At 41.0% G+C, this 26,467-nt stretch overlaps 1 protein-coding gene across 1 annotated transcript in view; it reads left to right on the plus strand.

The window, feature by feature from the left end:
* LOC106751930 (protein eva-1 homolog C) overlaps positions 1-26,467 on the plus strand; it is a 182,411-nt gene that overhangs the window by 91,285 nt on the left and 64,659 nt on the right. The window contains exons 2-3 of the mRNA XM_014633220.1: positions 10,417-10,634; positions 19,782-19,920. Coding sequence (XP_014488706.1) covers positions 10,417-10,634; positions 19,782-19,920 — 357 coding nt within the window. The remainder of the gene's footprint in view (positions 1-10,416; positions 10,635-19,781; positions 19,921-26,467) is intronic.

Genomic DNA, 26,467 nt, shown 5'->3' on the forward strand with positions numbered 1-26,467 from the left:
CCCCCCCCCCCCCTTCCCTCGTCCTTCGTTCTCGCAGGACTCGTTTACGTTCTCATTTTGATCTTGAATCGCGCCCAGAAGGGGAAGGTCTCCGACGAGTCAACGTTCGTTCTTAGATATCGAGACGCTGGAAAAGCACACACGACGGCCGAGAAATTGCGTAGGTACGGATGGCGCGTTTCGACGACAGCGACAACGTGTCGCGAACTGTTGCGTTTTTTGACACGCTTCGCCTCGCGTTCCAGACGCGATGAAACGCGGCGTAATGCTCGTTCCTCTGTTTAATCCGTCCGGGTGGCGCGCGGCTTTCTCTCGCCCAGGAAAATTGAGCCACGCGCGAGGGGAAATCATTGACGCGAACGTCGAGAGAAATTACTTCCGTGCCGCCAACGCGTGAAATGACGAAGGAAACGAGTTCGCTGATCGACGCTCCGCGTCGCGGTTGGCAATAAAAATAGAATGCCGCTTTTTGCCGTGCTCAGGCGAGCAATTAATATCGGTTGTGCACGCATTCGACGATGTGCCGCGGTACTGATTAAATCCCCGCTGGGAAAAATATCGTTATGCCGGTTACGGATAATAAGCGATAACAATTTGCACGCCGACGGGCCGAGTCTATCAATTTTAAATGCGGTCGTGCTACGGACGAGAGAATGGCTGGCGCCGACAATCGTGCGGCAATTAATTAATCTTTAGGCAAATATGTGAATAATAGCTCGTTTCGGCTGCAATCTGCGATGAAAATCTAGTAAAATATATTAATAATTGATCCTGCCGTGAATTAATTCAATAAATTGATAGATAATAGTTTGTTTTGCGCGCCTCGCTATTGATACAGCAATTAGTTTTAGCGGCGTTATCTCGTAGCGTATGTGAGAATACGCCGGACGCCGCAGATATTCGCGGCTATTGATGAGCGTTCGTCCATTAATCGAGGGGTGATTCCTTTGCAAATGAGCGAGAGAAAAGGTAGAGAAAGAAATAAAGCGATGAAAAGTAGGAAAATGGAGTAACAAAAAGAGGCAAAAAGAGAATTATTTGGAATTATCGGATGCTAATTTCGCCGCTGCTGTGGCTTATCGGATATAATTCGATAAAATCGGATTCTCGTTCTTCAATTTGTTGATGATGTTATTAAAGTTTCGACGACGGAACAGTTTCCTTTTTGACGGTTGAAGGATTATTTCGATAATTCATTATGAACAGAAACGATATTCGTACGCAAAGAAAAAAGGTTTTTTTTTGAATTTAGTATACGTATTGGTTTGACTTAGGTTTGCTTAATATAAATTTAACATCAAATATCATTTTATGTTTGAATGAAAATAATATTTGAAAAATATAGAAATAATAACATTCGCGGAATACAGAAATACAGAAATAAATAACATTTGCGGAAAATTGGTTCAATGAAAAAATTTTGCTTATACTAAAAAAAATTTTACTTCGAAATATTTATTAAATATTTTTCCACCGAAATAAAGAAGTTCTCAAATATTTTTGTAATGTAGTTTAGTATAATTTCTCTCAAATGATTTGTTGCTGAGGACAACCATTGCAATGTTTGGATACAAATTTAAAAGAACAGAAGATATATTACGACATGTAAAGATACTTATTGCTCGAGAAGCCGAACAATCCTGTTTGTCGAGTCAATCGTTTATTTGCTTCGATCCAAGAGACAAGTTTGTATCAATTAAAGAAATTTTATTAAACCCAAAGAAATCTTTTTCCCTACGTAAAACCGTCATCTCGCACATTCGACTGTACCTCGCGAGTAAGACGGATTTCTGCACGACGATACGCGCGCGCGTGATTAATATTTCCATTACGTACTATCTGCAATTAATATATTCGAAACTATATCATTTTCTAGAAATAATATTATCGGGTAAATTAAATTAACGACGTAATATCTCCGTGCGCACGCGACGCACTCATATTCCACGGTGTGTTCGTTATTGTGACCCGGCTGGAAAATATCCATTAACCTCGGCTATATAGATAATAATCAATAACAATTTATATGCGCGTTGTCCGCGACGTATCAGCTTAAAACTCACGCTGTCGATAAAGTACGTTTATATAGACGCCTATTTTCAATTAGTCCGTAAATTGTGAGCCTCGTGCGGTCACTATTTTTCTGTTAACGCGACAACAATAGTCATTTACCGCCGTATCGCGTTGCACCAGCGAGCAGACACGGTGGACGCATCGTAAACGCACACGGTGTTAGTTGGAAATATAGAAGTGCAGATTGACGGGGAGAGCGGGTATACATACATACGGGACGGGGGTGGGGGGGGGGAGGGTGCATCGGAAAACGCAACGGGTGCTAAATCGATCGCGCATTACGTTTTCATGGAAAATATCCATTAATTCCCGACAATGTGTAGGCAATAATCAGTAATCATTCGTGCGTATGTTCTCACGGATAATTCGCAATATGTCGCCGTGCATTTTAAATACGCCTCGCGCATATGGACGCGCATAAAACCCGCCGACAAAACTCGTCACTAAATGCTTCTCGGTTAATTGTTGCGCGGACAAAATAGAGAGAACGCCGCTTCATCGCCGTGAAATTTCATTTATCGATACGGATGCGCCACTTCGACGAATCTATTATCGAAGGAACAGCGAGCGACAACGGCCTATCTCCGAGTGTACTGTGATATGCGGAATTATAGCGATCGGTTAACTCTCTGGCGAAAGCAAATTACACGATTGCATTAGCTTTACAATTTCAATCCACTTTTGACCGTACGGAAAGCGAGAGCGGGGAAAGGAGGGGGGAGGAGGGCAGGGAGGGAGGAAAGTTCCGGAGCTTATTTTGCCTCGTTTTACACCTCACGGATTTCGGTTGGTTCGTAAACAAGGCTTACCGTAGTCCGAGATCATTCTCTTTCTTTGCTGCTGAACGATAACATTAACAATAAGTTCTGGTGTGTACCGTGAATGCGCGCGGTATAACTCATTAACATAAACTTGCACACGTGTTATTGATTTTATTATGAAATATAATAACTCTCATTGGTTGTGATAATTGTGTTGTTTTACCTTTCTCAACATGAGACGGGTAATAACAACAACACGGCTGAAATCACTTCCGACCGGTTACATACCAAATTTACCGTATTGCTATTACATCTGGATTCAGGCTATTCATGAATCGTCTTTCTGCCTCTTCTTTTTATATTCATATTATTATTATAGTTACAGGTTTCTTCTCTTTTTAAGTTTTTTCTTACCGGGAAATTTTTATACTCAGCTTTCTTTTTCTCTTTTATTAGGTATTCTTATTATTAGTATATTTTTAAAGTTTTCCCCAGTGAATTATGAATTATACTTATATCAATGGGATGATTCCCGTATAAAAGAATAAGGAATAAAGAATATGTGCACGTTTAATATCTGGATATCGCAATATCGACAACAGCTCTTAGATTTGATCACTTTTGTGAATTGCCTTATAAAATCTGACTTCTTTTTTTCCTGTTATTTCACCACCGCAGTTGTAAGCAAAGTTGTGATACCTGATACTGGTGACCGTCGTTTAATGTGGGAAACATAAAAAGCGAAAAATCTGAGTAGTCGCAGTCGTATAACGACGAAAAGAGAGAGAGAGAGAGAGAGAGAGAGAGAGAGAGAGAGGATACGACTACGACATCCTAGCTGGTCGAGTTCTGAAAAGTTGGCATCGTTTCCAGATTTCAGTTGTTCCGCGGAACGAGCGTTACGGGGTGACTTTGTACAAGCTGCCTCGTAAGCAACTCGAGCGGCACGTCTTCCGGTTTCCGTAACGACGAAACCAGGACGAGCACTGATCGAATCTGGCCGCGAATCTAACCGTTGGTACCCTCGTGACTTGTGCTTATCGATATGAATGTACTTGCTGGCATATAATGCGGTTAAACTCTTTTACTTCCGCACGTGAAAGGAGCTTCTTGCGATCCTTGCGTGTTGAAATATATTTGCAGATCACCTTAACACTTTCTTCAGTAATTTAAAGATCGATCCAAAATTCGCACATTGAAAATTGCATTTTTTGAGAAATTTCATAAGAAATTATATTTTGCAGAAGTAGATTATTGTGTTAGGTAACTGCTATAACACGTTGAAATGAAAACGGAATATTCAATATTGACTTTTTTCCGGAGAGACTTAATTCCGTTGAAAGTAAAGTGAACTTAGTTTAAACGGTTCATTTAATTTCACCATTGCTTAGTTAAACGTTCAATTATTTTATCATTCGCGAACGTTACGGCGTAATGTTTGATAATTGATCGTGCAGTGTGAACGAGTTCTGGCGGTACGTATCAGGTGTTACGGATTTTCCGTGGCTGAATGTTAAATTAATCTCAAACGTCGTAAATTGTGCTTTACGTGGTTTCGTAAACGTACATTAACGTACAATTAGATTCAAGGGAAGTTTTGAACGAGCAGTAGCTGCAAAATGTAATCGTTCGTGTGTGTCACGAAAGTTAGTCGAATTTAATTAGTGCAGCAATATCACACGGACGTTATTGTAATTATAGTCACAATGGAATTGCGAAGCGCAATGTTCTTGTATAACAAAAGCGTAATTTCCAATTAATAATAGCAATAACGCACGTTGTACTCGCCGTTTTCTTACGGAATTTGCATTACCCCTCCGTAATGTTCACCGTCATATTCGTGCGATCTTTATTAATTTGAAAATAAAAAAAAAAATCCTTCTCGTAATAATATTTCTCGATAAGATTTATATATCCGTTTAAATAACGTCTACTTATATTATTTACGACATAGGTGATTCGCGATAAAAACATGAGTATGCAAAAAAAACTGCAAGAGGCGAGATACGATAGTAATTCTTCAATTAATTAACGATTTCTCTCAGTTAACTTTATTTCTCTTTTCTCAGCGCAACAGTGAAAGAAGAATATTAGGGTCTAATGGGTTTTGCCGTTTTATAAACTAGCGCGCTTCTTACCGCAGTTACACTATAATTATACGAGGTTGTTTCGCAACTAGTGCAGTCATTATTTTTAAACTTTCCCGTCGGGCTCCGGCATGTTTACACTGGTCCGCGATATCCGTTCCATCGTAGCAACGATACTTTAATCCTCTGGTAAGCTTCCGTTTCGAGAAACCTTAAACCTCGGCTTAGCCGAACGAATTAAGTCGAAACCGTCTCTGCCGGCGCGTTCGATTCGGTTTAATCTTTCATCGCGAAATATCGCGTTATTGCGCAACCGACGCGATCGAATAAAAGGTTCGACCGAACCAGCGCTCGCCTATCTTCAATTAAAGTCGAGAATTAGAAATGCATATTTAATGTATCGGACGTAACAAAACTATTCTACTCGACTCTCTTCTATTATACGTTCGATATTATTTCGTAGGTAAAATGGCTTTGATAATAAAATCACACATTATTGTTATTGTTCATAGCATTATTATATTGGTTTTCTTGGAACGAGGCATGGTTAAGTACCGAAACAGCAATGCTTGATTGAGGCGAGAATCATATGTAAAACAACACTCCAATAGTTGTAACGGACATGCTATTCACGTCAACCTGCAGATTTGCAAGTTGTTTTCCAGCTTTTGTCCTCTCACTCTCACTCTCTCTCTTCCTATCTCGATTCGATACACGATATACGATCCAGCGGATAAATGGACCTTTTAAATAATGTGTTCCCCGCGGAAGTCGTGCTCGTATGGTTGCAACTGAATAAACATTCGAGTTCTACCGTCCTACTTCCGCCACGTTCATCCGTTACCAGAACAACAATTTACTTCCAGCCGTGAGTTACTCTACAGCTTGTCGCCATAAAAGTGTGGGCGCGCGATGTTCTCGCACGCTGAAAGGTAGGATAAGAGCCAAATCGAATGCTGCTGGAGAGAATTCGGCGAGAGAAATCGCCTCAGATAAATCCACTCTTGTTTATACATTAAAAAATTCGAATAAAAAAAGGTTACGTTGTTTTTTTTATCGATGTTGTAGTACGATATATGCAAATTGCGAGCTGCAGCAAAAATCGTCCGGGAATATTTTTAAAAGATCTAATTATATATAATAAATAAATTATATATAATAAATGTATGTAATAAATGAAATATATAATAAGTTACTGTTTTATGTGTACGATGAAAGTATTACTTTATTTAATATTAAACTTCACTCATTTTTTATTATTGACATACGTTACTGATATATATTAGCCATAATTATAGATTTTTGAAATTTTGACAGAGGCATCTTTGACGAGGTAAAGGTTTTTATATTTTATAACATTAATTCGCATATTAGTTGCACTTTGTGTCTGGCAAAAATAAGTAATTAATATACAATATGAAATGCTTTACCGATACAGTGTATGCATTAATATTTTCTTTTTCCATATAATGAAATATATATATCTTTATTTATTATATTTATACATTTAATTATTAACCTATTAATTCGCGCTGTCTCTTCATGTTTTAGTATTTTAAAAATATTTTTAATATATATATATATCACTAATATCTGCTATGAAGCACAACGTTAATGCGCAGATGTCATTAAATGTGAGTAATCCACGATATTCTGGCGTTTAATTTCCGCGCGCGAGCTCATAATAATTATAGAAGATAAATCAGGATAGGGTGTTGTGTTCGAGACGGCCATTAACCTACTTTCGGTAACAAGTATGAGTGTCTCGCGTAGAATATTTACTTATTCCTTTTATATATATATTTATATACTTATATATACATATATTATGTAACTGTGAATAGACGCTGATGACGTGGATTAGAATAACGAGTGGGTACTGAAATAGTATGTTGCGCATGATTGCTCTTACAAGAAAATATATAAAAATAGCGCAATTACGTGAAGTTAGTCAATAGATTAATTAGAAGAGAAAAGAAAAGAAAGAGAAAGAATTTAATTTTTCTTCATATTATTAGACAAAAATAAAAAAACGTTCATTGTCATACGCGAAAATGCGTTTACATATTTCTACACAGAAAAGTTTAGTTGAATTTACTAGACGGTGAGTAAACCAAACGCATTTTGGTTAAAGAAACAGAATTTCTTGTTATAAGAATCAAATTCGGGTCATGGGAATTAGAAATTCTGTTTTTTTTACTCACTGTCTAGTAAATTTAACCAAATTTTTTTTCCGCATGTACGTAAGAAACAAAAAGTAATTAAAGGACTAAATAACTTGGAAGTGACATATACATTTTATATTGAAAAGAAGATTTGGTAACAAGTACTACAATTTGGTGAATATTTGCCGACCAAATATTTGATTATTGCAACTAAATAATTTAGTTCTGTATACTAAATAGATGGAACTACAGCAATGTATATACAGTATACAGACCTAAATTATCTGGTTTACAGTAATCAAATGTTTAGTCGGCAAATATTCACCAAATTTTAATACTTATTACCAAATCCTTCTTTTGATGTATAAATAAGCGATGCAAATCGAAATTTTTAAAATTCTAAAAATTTTTCAAGTCTTATTATTCAATTCTTCCCTGAACTTCCTTTTGATATTTCTTTTTGCGGTAGTAACCAGCAAGAACCTAGTTGTTTGAATGGACCAATATAAAAGAGGACGTCAGTGCACTGAGAAAAAAGACTTAAAAACTTATTTGTGAGATATCAGGTTTATTTCTGCAAAAGAAATCTTATATCTCAGAAATGAACCATATTTCTGCGAAATAAACCTTAAATCCTACAAATAAATTTTTTAATATTTTTTCCTCAATGTATCTGCTACACTGAGAAACCGATTATTTAAACAAAATTTAGTGAAACAAAATTCTTATTTGGATATAGGCAGATAAATGCTTGGTTATAAGAGCCAAGATTTCCGAACCGAACATTTTTCATTTTCGTTTCAGAGAAGCAAATCTTGGTCTTTACGACCAAAATATTTGTTCGCCTATATCCAAACGAGAACTTTGTTTGATTCAGCTAAATGGATTTCTTAATATATGTAGAACGAAGAACGAGGAAAGAAGAATCGTGAGAGCGACTTATCCGATTAAATCCCAATGGGACGACGCGGTATCGCGATACGCGAGCTCATGCGCGTCGTTACTATTCAAACTTCTCCTTCGCGTATTCTTCACCTACGGAGATCGGGGGCATATCGAGACGCTCGGTCATTCCAATCACGTAGTCGGGTTACAGCGGACCCCCGAAGATCCCAAGTAGCTGCCAGTGCAGTTCCGCGCTTTACAGTTTGCATGCTCGCGGTCGTTGATTTACGAACGGTGCACGCGGAACGCTACGGAATGTAACGCGCGGGCCCAGGTTTGTTATCGTCGGTACAACAATCGTTTGTATGCATTACTCTTTGTGCTCGGCTTTATGCATATAACCTAGGTACCGGGACGAAGACGGTCGTTACCAAGACGATGTACCGATGTACTACGGTCGGGAAACGCCCGCTCGCCCTTCCTCGACCTCGTCTCGTCTCGACGATTATTACGAACCATGTCGATGCGGAAGACAACAAATTATACAATATCGCCTGTAGCTGTTGACACATTTTAGCAGTAGAGGCAAACTCGTAATAGTAATTCGTGTTTTCATGGACTTGGTTCTTCGTGAGATAATTCAACGTCAACAGAAATTTGCGCTCGTCTATGAAACAGGCACAACTCTATGCTAATTTCAACGAAATAACAATGTCCTTTTAACGACGTTAAATTTAACAATGTTTATCCTCTTTCAATTGGATACTTTGCGTCGGTTCTTTTCTTTTTTTTTTATAAAATTCACTGTGTGTAACATTTTCAACTAGTTACAAAATGTTCAGTTAATTATAATTAGCTGCTTAGACTTTTCCGCTCGACGGACGGCAAACTTTGCCGGCCGGAGGCTAAGTAACTGCGTTTAATGACAAGGAAGAACGAGAGGAATACGTAGTAAACACGAGTTTCAAAAATGGCAGCGTAAAGTGATATCGCTTTTAAGTCAGTCCTCGGGGAAGAAGAATTTGCATAGAGTGACATTCGCGGCAAAAGCGCGCAACAGCGCCGGTCGGAAATGATCTCGATCTGTCGTTGTTTCCGTTCTACAAATTTACTCGATAAAATTGGAAAGCGCATCCCCCGCTTCACCGGCGACGCCGAGTTACACCTCGAGCGCTGCGTCGCAGTAGAAACGACCAATATCGGGTCAGACAGATGTTCCTTCGTCGCGCGTGAATTATCGACCTCGCTTCTCTCCCGTGGAAATTCCACCCGCCCGCCTGGCGTTAGGTAATATTGAAGAATTTACATATCCCGCGTCTTGAACGTAACTGCTTGTGACGTAACTAACAGGTTCTTCTGTCTGCTTTATTTTTCATGTTTCTCGCCGGGACATCGGCTGGCTGACTCCCGTCCCATGTACGGTTGCTGATAACTACTCGGTGATGGTATTGGTGGTGGTGGACCGTCGGCTCTTTAACTACGACGCTGATGACCGCTGCGATGATGTATTAACGCATTGGTGATGGTGACGCGTACACATTGGCATGCCTCTGCGCTCCGTTTTGCTAATATCGCGGCCATGCTTGAAAACAAACTTTCTCCCTCGGCATGATAATTACTTTTAACCGACGGTTTAATGTTAACGCGTCTCTCTTTCTCTCGCATGTGTTATAACACCACTGTCGACATTGAAAACGCTGACACACACACACACATACATACGTCGTGGAACCGGCGTATCGCATTTCGGCATCTCGCGCCGGTTGTTATCATGCACTGTTACAATCACTTGGCTATTTCCTCGGGAAACTTCTGCGCACTGGGCTGTCCTTTATTGGCCGCTACTCGCGAAATTATCGCGCGAATCTGCATTTACGCGCTGGAACGTCTGCGGTTCCGTTCGCAAACTCCATCGTCACGAACGATCTCCGCGTTAAATTCCACAAATGTCGGCTGCTTCCGCTCGGCACGTTAAACCGCACGTACCGGTGTGTAAACGAAACGACGCTGCTTTCGCGGGCGAATTTGTGCCATTGATACATCCGTGCCCTCTCCGACCGTACCAATCCCGCTTGATCCACTCGTTAATTACTCTCAATCCCCTTAAATTGATCACTGTTGCGGCGGCGACGCCATTACCGGCTCATCCATCGATCTTCGATACTCGACAACCTCTCCGCTCGCGTTTTCTTTCCCGCGCGCTCGCGTCACTTATGCATGGCTTTCGCATTACCCTCCGGTCTCTCGCCGATTACGGCGCGCTTTTTGCGCCGTTTGTTTAATTAACGTTTCGTCGATCTCGTGGTGTACGTATGTTCGCGTTAATAATTCCAAATATCACTTTCGAAAACGTCAACTCTGCACACACGGTTTACCGCCGATCGGTTGGTTCTATTTTTATGTCGGTCGTGCGGCGTACGTGTTGTTTTTTTTTTAACTCGACAGCCTTGTTGTCAGGCACTCTGAAGACCTATCAGCGCGCGGCCTGCGACGAGGAAACGATGACATTGAAATGCCCACCCGGCACGACCATCTCTATCGAACACGCTCAATATGGAAGAGCGGGAATGTACGGCATCAGCAAATGCAACTCGCCCGTTCCTCCGATGATCGCGGGGGACATATCGACGAATCATACATGCATCTGGCCGCAATCACTGCAGGTATGTGCCAATGAAATTCTCATTTCGCCCAGGTAGGCATCGATCGGGCAACGCGCGAGCGCGCCTGCGGTTTTCAAATTTATTAAAAATCACCACCGCGCGCGAAACCGAAATATTTATATTTGTCGCTTTAGTTAACGCAACGGTGAAATGTAGAAATCATAAACGGATGTACGTGGACAAATTGAAAATGGAACACGAGGAAAGTTGTTGTGTCCTCGAATGATTTTCGAACCGTTCCTCGGAAAACGGAATCTCGATTTTCTATATTTTTTTCTTTGTGCACGCACGTCTGAAATTACACCCTTTCCACACGGAGAAAATAATGTGCTGCCACTGAAAATTTATCTAGCAAATTTTGTCAGTTACTATTTGGAGAGTAGAACGATTTATTAAGAGTATTAAATGCCATTCGCTGGAATATTTTGCTGAATCTACAAATGATTTTGTTGTAAGAACAAATTGGTAAATGTAGAAGATTTTCGTTCTAACAACGAATCAACCGGTTCTAAGGTCAAATTTACGCAATAGAATATTCTTTATTCTGGTGACGAAATTACTTTTGCTCCAATTACGAATGATTCGCTAATTTGGTTACGCCAACTGAATTTTATTGCTGCCGTAACTAAGGCAGTAGTTAACAATAGTTTTGTTACAATAGCAAAATTATTTTTCTCCTTAACTGATATATATACACTAAAATCACTGCAGACAATACAGTCACGGACGTTTGGTGATGAAATTGAGAAACTTTCACTATAATCACTTTCATAAAGCATTGCTAATACTTTATCATTGGTTTTTCATTACAAAATATGTACTGTAGCTTCTTTGTGGAATGCATCAGTTGCATTTCTTTACCTCCATGATTTTCATAATTTAATTATTTCTCTTTGTGAAAGTCTGAGGGGGAGGGAGGACCAAGTGCCCTTCCTACTTCACCCTGTCTACACTCATGTACACATACTGTTCACACTATGTCGCGATATAGTAATGCCGAACGATCGTATGAATGCTCGGAACAAGAATCGTTCGATGTGACGTGTTCTTTTAGCGATAAGTTAAAAGACGGATCACAGAGGCGGTATTTCTCGTGTAATAACGTAGCGTACAAACTTTGCAAATTCGCAAAACTTGGTGAGACACAATCCTTCCCTTCCGCGGAAAGTTTAATATTTGGACGTACTTTAGATTCCGATTATCTCCCGATTTTGCCTCTTCAGCTGCCGGAAGGAAGTTTCTCGAGTCTAAACTCGTTCAATCCGGGACCGCCTAAATTTGGAAGTTTCAAAGAATCCGGACGCGCGCGCCGATCAAATATAGGCTACGTTATCTCCGTTTAATAACTGACATCGCGATCGCTCATCCTCGCCGAGATATAGTCGGGAGGAGTTTTTGCGCGCGCCATCGTCGTTTACGCCTGCTCGATTTCCGCGACAACGTTTTCGTCCCGTCCTCTCCGCTCTTCTCAAACTTTATTCAACGTCTTACATTTATTGACTTCTAGCAAACTCCCGTTTTCTAATCCAGAGGAGGACGTAGATGATGTATTCCCCCTTCCGCTTTTCACCCTCTCTCTCTCTCTCTCTCTCTCTCTCATTTTCTCGTCTTTCTCGTTCTATCTCGCGTGAGCACCGAAGCGGAAAGAATCGTAAACCGGATCCACCCCTTCTGGGGTTAACCTTCGTACGCTTCAAGCCTCGTAAACCCTGCGTGAGCTCTGAGTATGAATCGGAGTTTGGTCGTTCTTATCTTTCGAAAGATTTTACACAAAATCGAAATGGCCGCAATCTTCCCCTATCGCGATCATTTTCGACGGTCCTCCCCGCTCACGCTCAATTCCCGCGCTCTCCAAGAGTCTCGAGACTCTCCGAGAGCGTTTCTTCTTTTTTCCTCGGCGGAACTTTTAACGAAACCCTCCCGTGATGCTCTCTCGGCCCAGGCACTTGAAATCGTTATTCATACCATATTTGTCTCGTCGCCAATTTTGCCCTTCACAAAGTTTTCTCTGAGATGCAAAAAAGACGTTGAATATGCGATGATCCATGTTGCTTGTATAAATATCAGCGCGATGGATATAACGTGTAAAAGAGATTAGATGCGTCATTTTTTTTCAGAATTCTAATTCAAAGGGTGTTTCATATATATATATATTTTTTTTTACTTCTTTTCAGCGCGATTTTCGTTTCTTCTTTTGCGAAATGTCGGTAAGTTTGATTTAAACGGGAAAGAAGCAATTGCGCGAAAGGCGATGGAAGCGCGCGACTCAAACGTTACGGCGGACATCAGGGGAAAGGAGCTCGGCGGCGAGATTTTTGCTAGAATGTTAATCGAGACGGGAAGCCGGGAAGAGGAAGAGGAGGAGGAGTGGAGAAAGTATCGGGCGCGCGATTTATTCCCTCAACAGGAATGCACCGGCGGAATAAACTCCGCGAGAAAAGTCCGCGGAGAATGCGCCCGCACGAAAACTTGTTTTCTTTGAGCTTAATTCACTGGCAATTATGGATACCGCGCAAAGGCGGAAAAAGAGATACGAGTACTCCCGCGTCTGCTCTAAAATCTTGGCTCGCGAAATAATGGCAACTGACCCGAAAACAGCACCTCTGTGTTTCGCGGAGCATGCAACTGACAAATTCGTTTGAAGCCCCGCGGGCCAAAAAGAAGAGAGAGAGAGAGAGAGAGAGAGGAAGCTACCCCGGCGGTGTAACGAGGTTGCCGGTGATGAGTAACATGTTCTTAAAGTACGGCACCCCAAATTGACCTCTCTCTCTCTCTCTCTCTCCTTTCGATATTAAATTACTCCCCTATGAAAGTCGCGACGTTTAACGTTACCTAAGCGAAAATCGAACGCGGAAATTAGTAACGATCTCTCCTGAGTCCTGCAGTCCCTCGGTGCGCGAAAGAGCACCTTCCTGCGGAAACGTCGAATGTATATTTACGAGGTTAAGAGACATGCACACTCGGGAGGGTTCCACCGAGAAGAACACACAGAGCTTCCACATAGGGATCCACGCATTCCCTTGACGTTTCCGAGCACTCCCAGCCTTTTATGCCACCTTCGCTAAAACGTGGTGTTATTTACTACGGCATTGCGGCGCAATAATTTTCCTTCGGCGTACAATAAAATCCCCAACTGTGCGTCCATCGGTTTCTGGTTCTCGAGTCCGCATATCGATTTAATATATCATACCCCGCCGACTGAGAAAGGAACCATTGTACGTATGATCCTGCCCGCATGCGAAAATGGAGTAACTCTTTTATTTCGCCCGACGATCTTATCCTCTCCTGTGGATCTTGCTTTCCATGAGATCCTCGCGTTTGCTCCTTTCTTCTCTCTCTCTTTCTCTTTCTCTCTCTCTGTTTCTTTCTCCTTTTCTCTCTTTCTTTTTCTCTTTTTCTCTCTCAGTCTATCTCTGTCAGTACGCATGCGATATTTTTTTCCATGGATATACACGATTCGTCCAATCATGCTTACTCTTCAAGATGGAAATTATACAGCATGCTGCGTAATTCCTTTAGCGAAATGTTATAACGGTTATCGGTATATTCATCGCGTTCCAGTTTTCGATAATGCGATTCAGCAGGAGGCGAAGATTCAAATCAAGAAAGCGGACGTCGGGCATTCGCCCGCACGGTAGCGTAGCGACGTATATCGCGGAGGGAACGCCAATAATGGTCGATAGTTCAGGGGGTCAGATATCATGGAGAAATCTTCTTCCCGAACGATTTATTTGGTCTGTTAACAAAAGGTCGATCCATAAAACAATCCTACAGCGTAGCGTGCGTAATTTATTTAGTGTATTCTCATATTGGGCTAACCTACGATCGTATTAGCTCCTCCCGAACGATTTATGGGCTTCCGAAGCACTTTCATTTGTCATTCGCCGCCTTTCACTTGAACGCAAGAGTTCAGATGGAATTTCAATCTACTCGTTTTAACATATAAATCTAATCACTTTAAGCAGCGACTCAAGCGGTCATGAAAAATCGCATTTTGAGATTTGACTTGAGATTTGATCGAACTGAGAACGAAATTTTCTCTGAAGCGTGCGACTTCGTCAAAAATTTACTTGCGTCTAATTAGGAGCCATTAAACAATTACGTCATATCGCTACGGAAGGACAGGTTTCCGTGCGGTTATCGACATTGTTTGCACTCGTAATATATTTGGTCACATTTGGTGAACATTTTTTTAGTTTCGACGTGGTATTTTTTTATTATCTCTCTCGGCCTGTTTTCTACCATTTGGGTGTTTATCTAAAAAAAAAAAATACACAGGCAAATTATTATTTTTTATCAACTTTTTCGTCTACCTAATCTCTATGTGTTATATCATATACGTTTTATAAATTAATCCTAGCTATCCCAGTAATAAAAAAATTAGACGCATACCGTCTAATACTGTTCTGTTGTTTCCGAGTTTAGCGATATGGATAAAAATTATCTCATATCACGTACCTTGCGACGAAATATGACGAAAGGCAGAACGACGATAGGTGATGCTCAAGTTTCGCGTGACGCAATTGTCGAGCGGCTCTTTACGTAGTGTACGAAATGCAACATCGCGTGATCGAACGTGGCAGCGAGTAAACCAACCACGCGGATGATATTTTTCAGCGGCGGGTAAAGCCCAATTTCGTTTCCCGCGCCATCGAGCGCGGTCGAAATGGTCTTCCGTGTTTTGCATTAATATTTCCGGTCCCATCGGCGGCGTAAGACGCTCGATATCGGAGCGGCGGAGTGAACATTCTACACACAATACAGTTCCGGCAGTTCCGGCATGGCGTCCTATATCGATGTACCTATATTTAGCAGGTAGGAATCGGCGGAAGAGGAGGGGGATGGGGAAGGGAGAGGTATAGGATCCGCTCGAAATGGCATCGCGAGAATGCGAACACGCTCGCGTCATTGCGCCGAACGCACATGAGGAATTCCTTGTCGCTCGGTGACGCTCCTGTTTCCTCGACGATTCTTCCGGAAGCGTTACCGGGTACGCCACCGACGGGAACGAATCAGCGCGCGGCGGTACTTCCCTCCGCCGGGTGCAGCTGCAGGAAGGAATTTCCAAAGCCGGGAAACGCGTATCCCTGAATGAACGTATTCCCGGTAGGACCATAAGAAGGGTTCGACTCGAAAGTGGCTCCGTGCGACGCCGAGCGGTTCGAATCTCGCGAAAGGGCTTTTCCGCGTGAGTGCTTACCCTCCCCTCCCTCTCCCCGTACGCGCAACTTCTCGGCGACATACGTCGTTGCTTCCATAAAGAGGGTGGAATTTAAAGTCGCGACTCGTCGGGATAAAAGCGTCACTTACTCGCGTTCCCGAGGACACGTAGGAACGCGTGGAAATTGCGAGGACCCGCGAGAGGATCAGCGAATGAGGTGTACGAGCAAATGTCGATAACTAGGATCCGGTGGGTGAGTGTATTTATTTTCGAAGGAGCGACTGGATAAGAAGCGGGAGAATCGACTCGCCAGGAGGGTGGCTGCAAGATGTAGGGAAAGGGGGAGTAACTCGCGGTCGTTTTATGGCTCGGGTTTTCTCAGGGTGAGTCGAACGTGTGTGCGCGCCTGTGTGTGTGTAACTATTCTAAAGAGCGAGACGCGATATGTTGATCCTTCGGTTTATAGTTCGATTTTATCGCCCGCGGACTTACGCCGGTTTAGTGGCTCTTTGTATTGTATTTTTAGTGCGCTACGCGCGCTGTAAAGATCGCGTCTTTATGTGCGTGTCGTATAAATAATTGGCACGCGCGAGTAACAAGCCAGTCTGCCGTCTCTTTGTTCTTTCTTCATGAAACGCGGCCTGTGTCGAAACCGATCGAACGGGTCGCGCGTTAACAATAAAATCGTCCCATATCAAACGGCATTCGTAGATGTTTACTTGTGCGAGCGGACTGAGCGCATGGTGGGTTTGCTGTTCGCGCCGTGATTAGCCCTCGGTTTGCGATATCGGTGCCTTACAACAAGAGGAACGTAACGGTTTAAGGGAATTACACGTCCCGACTTCGACCCCCGGGGCAAAATTGCACGATGGAACGGTAAACGTTTATACAGCGACGGACGACATGAAAACCGGCCGGAATGTTATCGACGCGCTCGCGGAAAATCGATTTCTCCCGTAGGGGCCTCCTCGGTGGCGTGCACGTGAAATACGGGAGAATAGCCCAAGACGGAAACTCCGAAAGCCGATAATTAGATGGATATTGTATGTATGCGGAGACAACACAAACACACGCGCACATACACGCGATCAAGCGACATGCGTGAACGTATCTCAACGCGAACGTATTGAGAATAGCAGCTTGAAACCCGGAAATGTAATTTTCACACATTCTCCGCGACACAGATGACAAAGTCTTGCCTTCATCCCGAAAGAAGGGATATCGCGACGATCGGCGAATATTTTTTTCTGAATGCTCGCCGCGCGTGATATTAATCGATTTTCAATTATCGTACATGGAACACAAGGCAAACGGAGCTATTATAATTGCCGTAACTAAAGCTCACGATCCGAAATCGAAATGTTTACACATTAATGTAAACTCTAATCGTAGGTTTCGAAGTATCCTATTGTGATTCTATTACTGTATTGACGTGAATTTACCGAAACGCGAAGAGGTGGAGTGTTAGCGGAATTTGGTCGGGGATATTCAAAATTAAGATCAAGCGCCGTGAGATGGAGTAATTTTGACCTAAAATTTAATGTTTTCCTACTTGTTAGATTAAATTTTCGAGAAACTATTAGTCACTATTACTTCTAATATTTGTCTTCTTGTTTATAATGAATAAAGGAATGATTTTTGCGGATATTCTAAGTTCCTTCAATTTTTTAAAACCTTCAGAAAATCATTGGATATTTGGGGCAATGTTACCAAGACTTTTACACTGGAAAAAAATTTTTTGTTTCTAACGAAATTAGATATGTTTGATGGAAAGTAGAGTATATTTCACAGAAATATCTTTATATTTCACAGAAATATCTTTATATTTCTGTGAAATATACATAATTCTGATAAAATACAAGAATTTATTTTGTTAGAAATAAAACAAGTTCGGTTTAATAGCATAAAACAACCTTATCGATTATAACGTTTATAGCGCACACGTTATATCTGATAATAAATTCTATATATACTGAAAAAAATAATTCTTTAAATAAAAGAAATATATTTTGTTAAATATATTTTTTTAATTTGTTAGATTAAGAAGACAATTCATAATTGTAAAGTATTATGTTTGCATTTTTATTAGATCAATTGAATGAATATGGCTAAATAAATAAATATGAATAAATATAGCGTTAATAGAAAAAAATAAAAAAACAATATTTTCGTATTCGTAATATTGTGTATATATTATTACCTCAATTTCATCTCAAATTAACTTATTATTTAGGTAGTAAAATCAATATTTAGGAATATAATTTTGCTTGATGTATACTAAATTTATGAATGGTTCCCTTGAAATACGCCACCGAAAATACAATACTGAGCTTTACAATCTCTTTAAAATCGTTATTAATTTAGGATGCAGTTTATGAATATTAATTCCCCATAAACATCTGAGTATATCAATTGCATTACTGATGTTCTTGCTTTTATAACTTTATAATGTGTAATAACGGATATGACAAATGCAAAACCACATGTTGCTCATAATAGCGTACGTAAAAGATTATATCAATTGCGTTTCAATTTTTTCTTTTTAATTTAACCATTTGGATGGGGTCTAATTGCGTCCTGTCGCGATTAAAACTTCCATTCGCCTCATTAAGATGCGCTCGCGTGACACGGTTAAATTGCGCTTAACGTAATCAAGCTCGAACGGTGCCGTGTAACGCAAGTCCTTGCACGCAATTAGCCGATTGAAAATGGAATCCTAGGAATCCTCGACAATGTGCGGATATCACCGACGGCACTGTCGGATAGCCAATGACTTCCGAGGAACGCGAAACTCGGACGTTCCTACAGGATGTCTCTGTAACAGCTGTAAACAGTTGTATACATGCTCCGCGCTGTATCGAGATGGAACATTTTTTTTTTTTTTTTAATAAAACAGTCGATATTCTACTTGCCTTGTGCGACTGTTTGCGATCTCGCTTCTTCCGCCTCGCTTTCCGCGAAATCGAACTGTCGCGTATCCCGTTTACGTCGAAAATACTTCGCCACGGAAGTTGAAACACTGTGGAACAAGTTGTTTTTTATCGTACTTTTTACGAAAGCGTTTCGTGATTCTTCGTCGTTCCGGCACTTGCTATCTCCGGCTATCTATCCAACGCGCATACCTTGTAACGTGATATTAAAAGCGAGAGTTAAAAGCGAGAAAAAAGAGATTTATATCTTTTCATTCGCGTATTTTCGCGTCGGCAAATCGCCGCTCACCTTTGTCGATTTGTTCCCGCCCTGCAAATATTGACCTGCCCGCGCCGTCCTTTCGAATCGCGTACGGAAATTAACCTCGACGATATTAGCCCCGCCTCTCTCCGTAAGCTTTTCGTCGGTAAAAAGAGAAAGAAAAAAGAGCAGAAATAATTTTATTTAAGCTCGAACTCGTCAGCGGGAAAGGGTTGAAACCGCGAAATTAAGTCGTTATTTCGCGCAAAAGCCGGCTCGGTTCGGCTGAAGCAGTTTGCCCAGCTCCGTCGCGCAGCGACCGTCCTTTTTTTCAGCAGGATGTATATCCTTCGCAGCAATTGCAATAACCGTGGCAAAGGGTAATTTTGAGTCACGACTTCAAAGCGCCATCGAGCTGGATTGTGGGGACCATTTCTGCTTGCCTCCGTTATTATATTAATCTCTGTCGTTGCAGATTTGCTCCTATCTCACTCATCTATATAATTCACTTGTGTATTATATTTCCGGGGGGGTATTTGTAATAACGAAAAATAAAATTCTTGAAACGTCAATTTGTTTTTTCACTCGATGTATTTTCACTTTTTCCTATTTGATATTTCCCGACGAGCATTTCGATGCATCGTAAAAGCGAGGGGATTCAACGCAACGATAAAATGCAAAATCCCGTATCCGCGAGATTTGTTGTGTCACGATGCTCCGTCTCGAGGTTCGGTTAAATAAAGCACTGGTTTCTCTTTTGCAATTACCGTCGGTCACCATCGCAAAGTGAGCGGGTCTTCTGAATGACGTGTTAGCACTCACTGTTGCAGACGGTGGTCGAGGTCTGCCAGAAGAAGCGGCAGTGCAAGTTCAACACCAGCCCGAATACCTTCCAGGGTGATCCTTGCCCCGGGCTACGGAAATACATCGAAGTTGCCTACAAATGCCGTCCTTGTAAGTACTCTTATCTATATGCGTACGTGCACACGTATGCCGCGCGAATATATACGCGAGCGTGCGCGAGCAAATGCGAGATCGAACTTCCTCCTCGGAGGGATCGTTTTTCTTTGAGACATCCGATCTCTTTCTATGCGGACATCGAGCATTAGTTTGGTTCGTCGCTTGCATAAGAACCCGACTATATCGATGAAATTCCGACACGCGCGACTGATTGACGATGAACTCGCGAGAATTTTCTCGCAGAAACGCGACACGACCCAGCGCGAGTCCTGCCGATTTGATCATGGCTGCGCACGAGCCGGAATATTTATAGCGGGTGAAAAAGTAATCGTGCCGGGATGAAGTCGAACTTCGGAAGTGTATTAGTACAATTTCAGTCGGATCGTATCTTTGCGAAAACTGTAATTCTTTTTACGGGAATGAAATTCCGAATTACATGCAAAATCCTGGTTCGGGGTGCCGTAAGTTTTAATGTATTGCCCATAATTTAAAGTAGTGAGAGAAATGTGAAAAAATTACAAATTGATCTACGTCGCGTTTGAAGATACAGCAAAAGTTTGATAATAATTCAGGGCGTGGATAGAAAATTATTCTATTTTAAAGGAAGTTCTAAGGTGAAGTGAGCTTGGTGATTTTACGATGAAAAATCGGCGCTCGAGGACGAAATCGGAGATGAAAAAAAGTTCCATTTCGGATAGGACGATAATAACTCGTTAGTTTCCGCAGCTGCTACGGAATTTGGCGGTCTTGGTTCTTCGGGGAGTTTCGATTTTGAGCTTCTTGCGTATCTTCGAACTTCGTCGAGATTTCGGCCGTGTCTAGAATTCTACGGGTGGCCAGTAAATACTGAGTCTAGAATTATGCTCAAGGGAAGACAACACTAAGGACTCCGTCGTATTTGTTACGCTACACATTTAAGAGCGGGCGACAAAACATCGCGTTTCAGCCGCGGCGACGTCGACGACGACGGCGTGCAGCTGCACACGCCTTCGCATAGACCAATGACGACAACCTGTTGCGGTAACAAGGTTCGAGTAATTTTTGCTAGAAAGCATGGTAACTTCGTCGCAGCGCATTTTACATTCTTGAGGTCCGTGATAGCTTTTGCAGTGACGCGCCGCGCCGCGCCTGCCGCGCGTAAACCACAGTCATCTCATTGTTTACCGCATACACACGGTAAATCCAGGTGGCTTTTTCGAGGGCACCGCTGACAGCGTTAAATCACTCCTCCCGAACAAAGGTGTGTCACAGTTTTGCCGGCTGAAAAAGACTACAATTCAGGCGCAAGAAATACGGCTTGGTAACTGGTTCATTTTAGCGCGATAGCGCCAAAGTTTCGGACGCGACACGGGAATGTTGAGCAGTAAACCGCTCCAATCTGCATTCTCTTTTCGACGAGAGGATTTTTTCTCCCTTCGATCAAACATTTCGTATATGCCGGACCGACGCGGATCAAAATGTATTATGAAATTTATCCGTAACCGAGTTTAGCGGAGAACGAGAAACACCCGTTTTTTATTTTAATATAGTTTGCTTGTTTATACGCTGCGGGGGCCTCCGTGTCGCAGATTTCATCTGTCGCGTTACATGCTTAAAAATATCAACTGTTTTTTCTCTATACCAGCCGTGCAGAGATAAATCTGATAACACTGTTGGAAACTGTAAATATATTATTTTCCAAATTCCGTTTTCATTTAAATGGTGTATTGTTAACAAGACTCGAACGAGATAAAAGTGCGTGTTTCAATTTACGAGAAGTGTCATATTTTATGTCACGCACCGTGTTATGTATGGGATTCGTCGTAAGCGTGGAAATGTCTCTTTTTTTTTTAATTTTTTGCTTCCAACATTGCTAAAAACGTAAAATTGAAACCGTTACATCCTAAACCATGGTAGGTCAATTTCCGAAATGACTCGTGCAGCATTTTCACGGTCGATAGTTATCGAATTTTTATCGACATACGTGTGTATCAATTTACAATTGATGGATATCCACACTTGATGAACATGTCGATTGTTTACGCTATTTTAAATCTTGTCATTAAAGATGCACTGATTATTCCATTATTTCATGCAATCTACGTTTTATTTTTTTTAATATATCTGCGAAAGTAAATAACGATGCTGCTCTACAAAAAACTGTTTAAAAGAGGAAAAGAGAGGAAACATTTGATCAATATGCGCACGCATTACGGTAATTGATCGCGAAAAATAGCTTTGTTTTTAACGAAAAACTACAAGTAAAAAAATTTGTGTTGAAAAGAACCCACTGAAATTTTATGTCATTTATCTCGTTAACATGTTGACAAGGTGAATATATGAATTTAATATTATATTTGTGTACTTCTTATTACAAATTTGTGTGCTTTTTAACATATTTCCTTTGTCCGAGTAACATACAATTTTAGTGGACCGTTTTTAACCCAAGAGTTGTGTACCTTCCGTGATAAAACAATATATGCTTTATTAAATATTTAGCAATACATTGATTAACCAAATTAATTGCAACAAATTGATAATATATTCACGTATTTCCTAATCTTATATAAAATGCAATATTTTTATATTATTTAGCTTTAGTCATTTAGTTGTATACACGTGGTAATTTTAACGACGATGATCTTGAGTGATTTAATAAATTTTTTATAATATAATTGTTTATAATTAAATAAATTTTAAATTAAATATAATTTAGTTTAAATTTTTTATAATATAATTATTTCACCTGTAATTTACGTTTGAAGTAAAGGCACAAATTGACGCGATGAAATATATTTCGTGAAATTATCATCAAGAGAAGCAATGAAAAATATTATTGAATATATCGGTAGACTCTCAGAAACGTATCGGCGATTGCGAGACAATTTTTGTCTAACAAGTCTCGCAATCAGTCGACTGGATCGTTTACAAAATAACAGCGAGGGGCAATGCGAAACACTTGAACGGATACGGGGAAAAGTTCGGCGAACGAGAGTGTACATATTATAGCGAGCGGGGTTGAGAAGTTTTCGTGTTTGCGCCGTGTAATACAGAAGACAATGGCTTTGAGTACAGCTTCGGGAGCTTTCGTCTCAGGATCTTCCCGGAGTAATCTTTAATATCTATAAAAAGATCATGAGATACAACGCGAAGTACACTCTTAAGGGAATACGCGTCTGCATCGGGAATGATCCGTACAACGAACGTAAGTGAGAGAAATTAACAACGAACATTTTCCTTAACGAGGCGAAGTGTCGTTAATCTAATGAGACCTTAAGAAGAGCTCGTTTATATACGAGACGACGAGATGTACGTATATTTTAGAGACGAAATACGGCATTTACCGTGTAACCATGTTTCAATTCCGTGCGATAGTAGTAAAATCGTTCACGACCCGACAAGTAGTGCAGGTTGACCAGTCGCAATGTACCGCAGTAGTATTCATTATATCAATATGAATAAAGATCAGCGCATGATTAATATCAACCGCTAATGAATCAATGCTAATTTGTCACCGTCGGTTATAACGCAAATATTATAATTATATCAGTTTGTAAAATATAAAATTAAAATCCGAATTTGCTCGATGCTCAACTGCAACATTAAACGGTAAATTACCCGGCTCGGTTTTCGCGTGTCGCTTATTTTTTTTCTTTATCTTCTTTTTCGCACTGGTCGCTCCGCATGGCGCAGCTTGTACGTACACGGCACGTAATTTCCTGGCTGCGAAATGATGAGCGCACGAAACTATAAGTGAAAAGCCCAAATGTCCCGTAAAACGTTTCGTTTCGCGAAACTTTTACTCTAGACATTTTTTCTTTAGAAATATGGTATCGCGCGGCAGCGGCGGGCAGAGGTGGAATAAAGACCGTACGCGGTCGTTTAGGAAATACGCGCATATACTTCGCAGTTAGCCAACAGACGCATAGGGAATGTAACGATAATGGCGATATACTTCGGAAGAACCTATTGAGTGGTATATTTCCATCGCTATTTTCACTATTCGCGGCGCGGAAACAACCAGCACGTTTCGATCGCGAGCGCGCGCGATTAATCTGCGTACCGTAACATCGTGATTTTCTTGTTGCCGGACGTAAATTTGTTGTAACGTCAAATTTGCGATGTGAATTCGTGTTTCTGTAATTTAATTTTCATTAACTGTGACACGCGTTTTCCGGTGAACGAGTGTTTCCATCGTATTCTAACGACACAAATACTCGCGCGCGCATATATTCCTATAAACGTGTTAATATTATATCAAATTAAATTATCTCGCGTATTTCTGGTAGCGTACGTGCGATGTGCGATCAACACGTTGCATTTCGAACACGCCATTTCCGCTGGAACGACGAAAAAGAATCCGTCTCGACGTGTGTCCGAGTAGAAACGTATCCAGTCGACCCGAATCAAAAGCTAATAACCAGCTGGTACAGGTTAGATTAAATTTCCTAGCTTGTTCGTTGGCTGATTATTCGCTAAAGTATAAAACCAGTTTTGTAATCTAACCGCCGTTTCTGAACTAAATAGAGTTCTTCCACTTTTTAACTTCGGTAAAGAACAAGAATATGCAAAAAACAATAAAATTGTGCGAAATTATTGAACTTTGTCCATTATGGAGATCTTCCAGACACTCGTTTTCAACAAATTATTCTTCCTCTAACGTGTAACGTTCCACAAAGTGTAAAACTACTGTCATTTGTTTACACAAGTCCCCAAGTTTCTCGGCAGGAATTTTAATTTGTTCGCGTGCGCGCGCAGTCTTTGCAGTAAACGGTGGGTTTCCGAGGTAATGATTATCTAACTTTTTTTTTTTTAATCTGGGGCGTTCGTTAAAGTACAAAAGTACTGTCTTTTGCTTGCACGGAAAGCTGAGATCGTTGGAATTTTTTATCTTTATAGTTGAGCGTGTGCGCTTGAACCTTGTCGATTATGGAAATCTTTCGGGCGCACGTTTTTAACAAACTATTTTTTTCTAATATATATTGTTTCACGGAGTATAAAAAAAGTACTGTCATTTATTTACACAAGCCACCGAGATTCTCGGCAAAAATTTTAATTTACGCGAATGTTCGCGCGCGCCATATCTTTTCCGTTTTTTTTGTTTATTTATATTAATATCGATACATTTTGAACAATTTTATTGTTTTCGGTAAATTTTTATTTTTATGTTGAAGTTGCCATAAGTCGTTAAATTTCTCTCGATATTGGTTATAAAATCGTACAAACAAAAATATATAGTTTTATCAAAACAAATTACCCTAACCTTTTACATCTCTGTAAAAAATGATCTTGAAAACAAATCTTTTCATCAGCATTAGCACAATTGCCCCCTCGAACAATTTTTCTGTTATTTTTTATATCATCAAAAACAAGTGAAATATTTAAGAAATTCGATTTAAGTAGATCATCACTTGTATACTCATCACCAGCATTTAAAAATACGTTAGCAAATCAAAATTATATATTATTCTATAAAAACCTTAAAAAAAAAGAATAAAGTAAACACAGAAGTAAGCGTTATTGCTTGGCCACTGGTTACGATTTTATACTTCGTAATCCTATATTTTCGAATCTCGTTCGTTTATTCATCGGATAATTTATTTATCTAGCCGTTATCTAGCCACTGGGAGAAGTGAGTATTACATTACCGGTTAACAGCGATGTTAGACACAAATTTCTATCTCGTGGCTGGACACCCGTGAGGTGAAATTTTTATTAGATTGTGATTAGCCTCGTTTACGTACATCTTTCCGTCGCTCGACGTGCAGCTTCCTCATTAATCCGGTAACTTCGCGCGGCCGAGCGTTCGACACGAAAACATCTCTGCTTCGCCACCGGCAGGTTTCGAATTTTCGGGTAAGATATACGTCAACGTTGACCGCAACGATCAAGAAATCAGATATCTCTAAGGACGGGCTTTATTCGTCAATCATATTGCGACGCGCGAATACTATCCCACTGCCGACTGTCCATTGTGCGCGATCATCGTAAATCCGATTGCAACGCGTCGTTCGTTTTCCATTCGTTCGACTTTACCCAAAAACGGCCCTCCTAGGGTGACGCCTGTACGTGGCTAACGCGGTCGTCCTCTGTAATACATCAGCGGGACGATTACATATTACACGTGTCGCGTTACGTGCCAAAGCCAGCCGACACCTCACGCGCTGCCCGCAAATCTATCCGACGACAACACGTGCCACTTATTGCATCACCGTATACGCACAGAGGGATCGCACGAATGTGCTTAATCCGTCTAATTAATTTTTCCTCCGTTCCTCCGGCCGATGATTGATGTAACGAGGAGTAAACGAGGTTGCTTCGTGTTTCGCCGTGCGTTGTAATCGGATTTACGACGCCCGTACAATGGATAGTCAGGTTGCAGTGGGATAGAATTCACGCGCCGCAATATGATTGACGAATAAGGCCCGTCTTTCGAGATATCTGATTTCTTGATCGTTGCCGGCCGACGTTGACGTATATCTTACATGAAAATTCGATATCTGACGAAACGGAGACGGTTTTCGCACGTTTGAAACGCTCGGTCGCGCGATGTTACCGGATC

The sequence above is a fragment of the Dinoponera quadriceps genome, unplaced genomic scaffold, assembly GCF_001313825.1.
Source record: "Dinoponera quadriceps isolate SergipeBrazil2010 unplaced genomic scaffold, ASM131382v1 scaffold316, whole genome shotgun sequence".
Classification (NCBI taxonomy): Eukaryota; Metazoa; Arthropoda; class Insecta; order Hymenoptera; family Formicidae; genus Dinoponera; species Dinoponera quadriceps.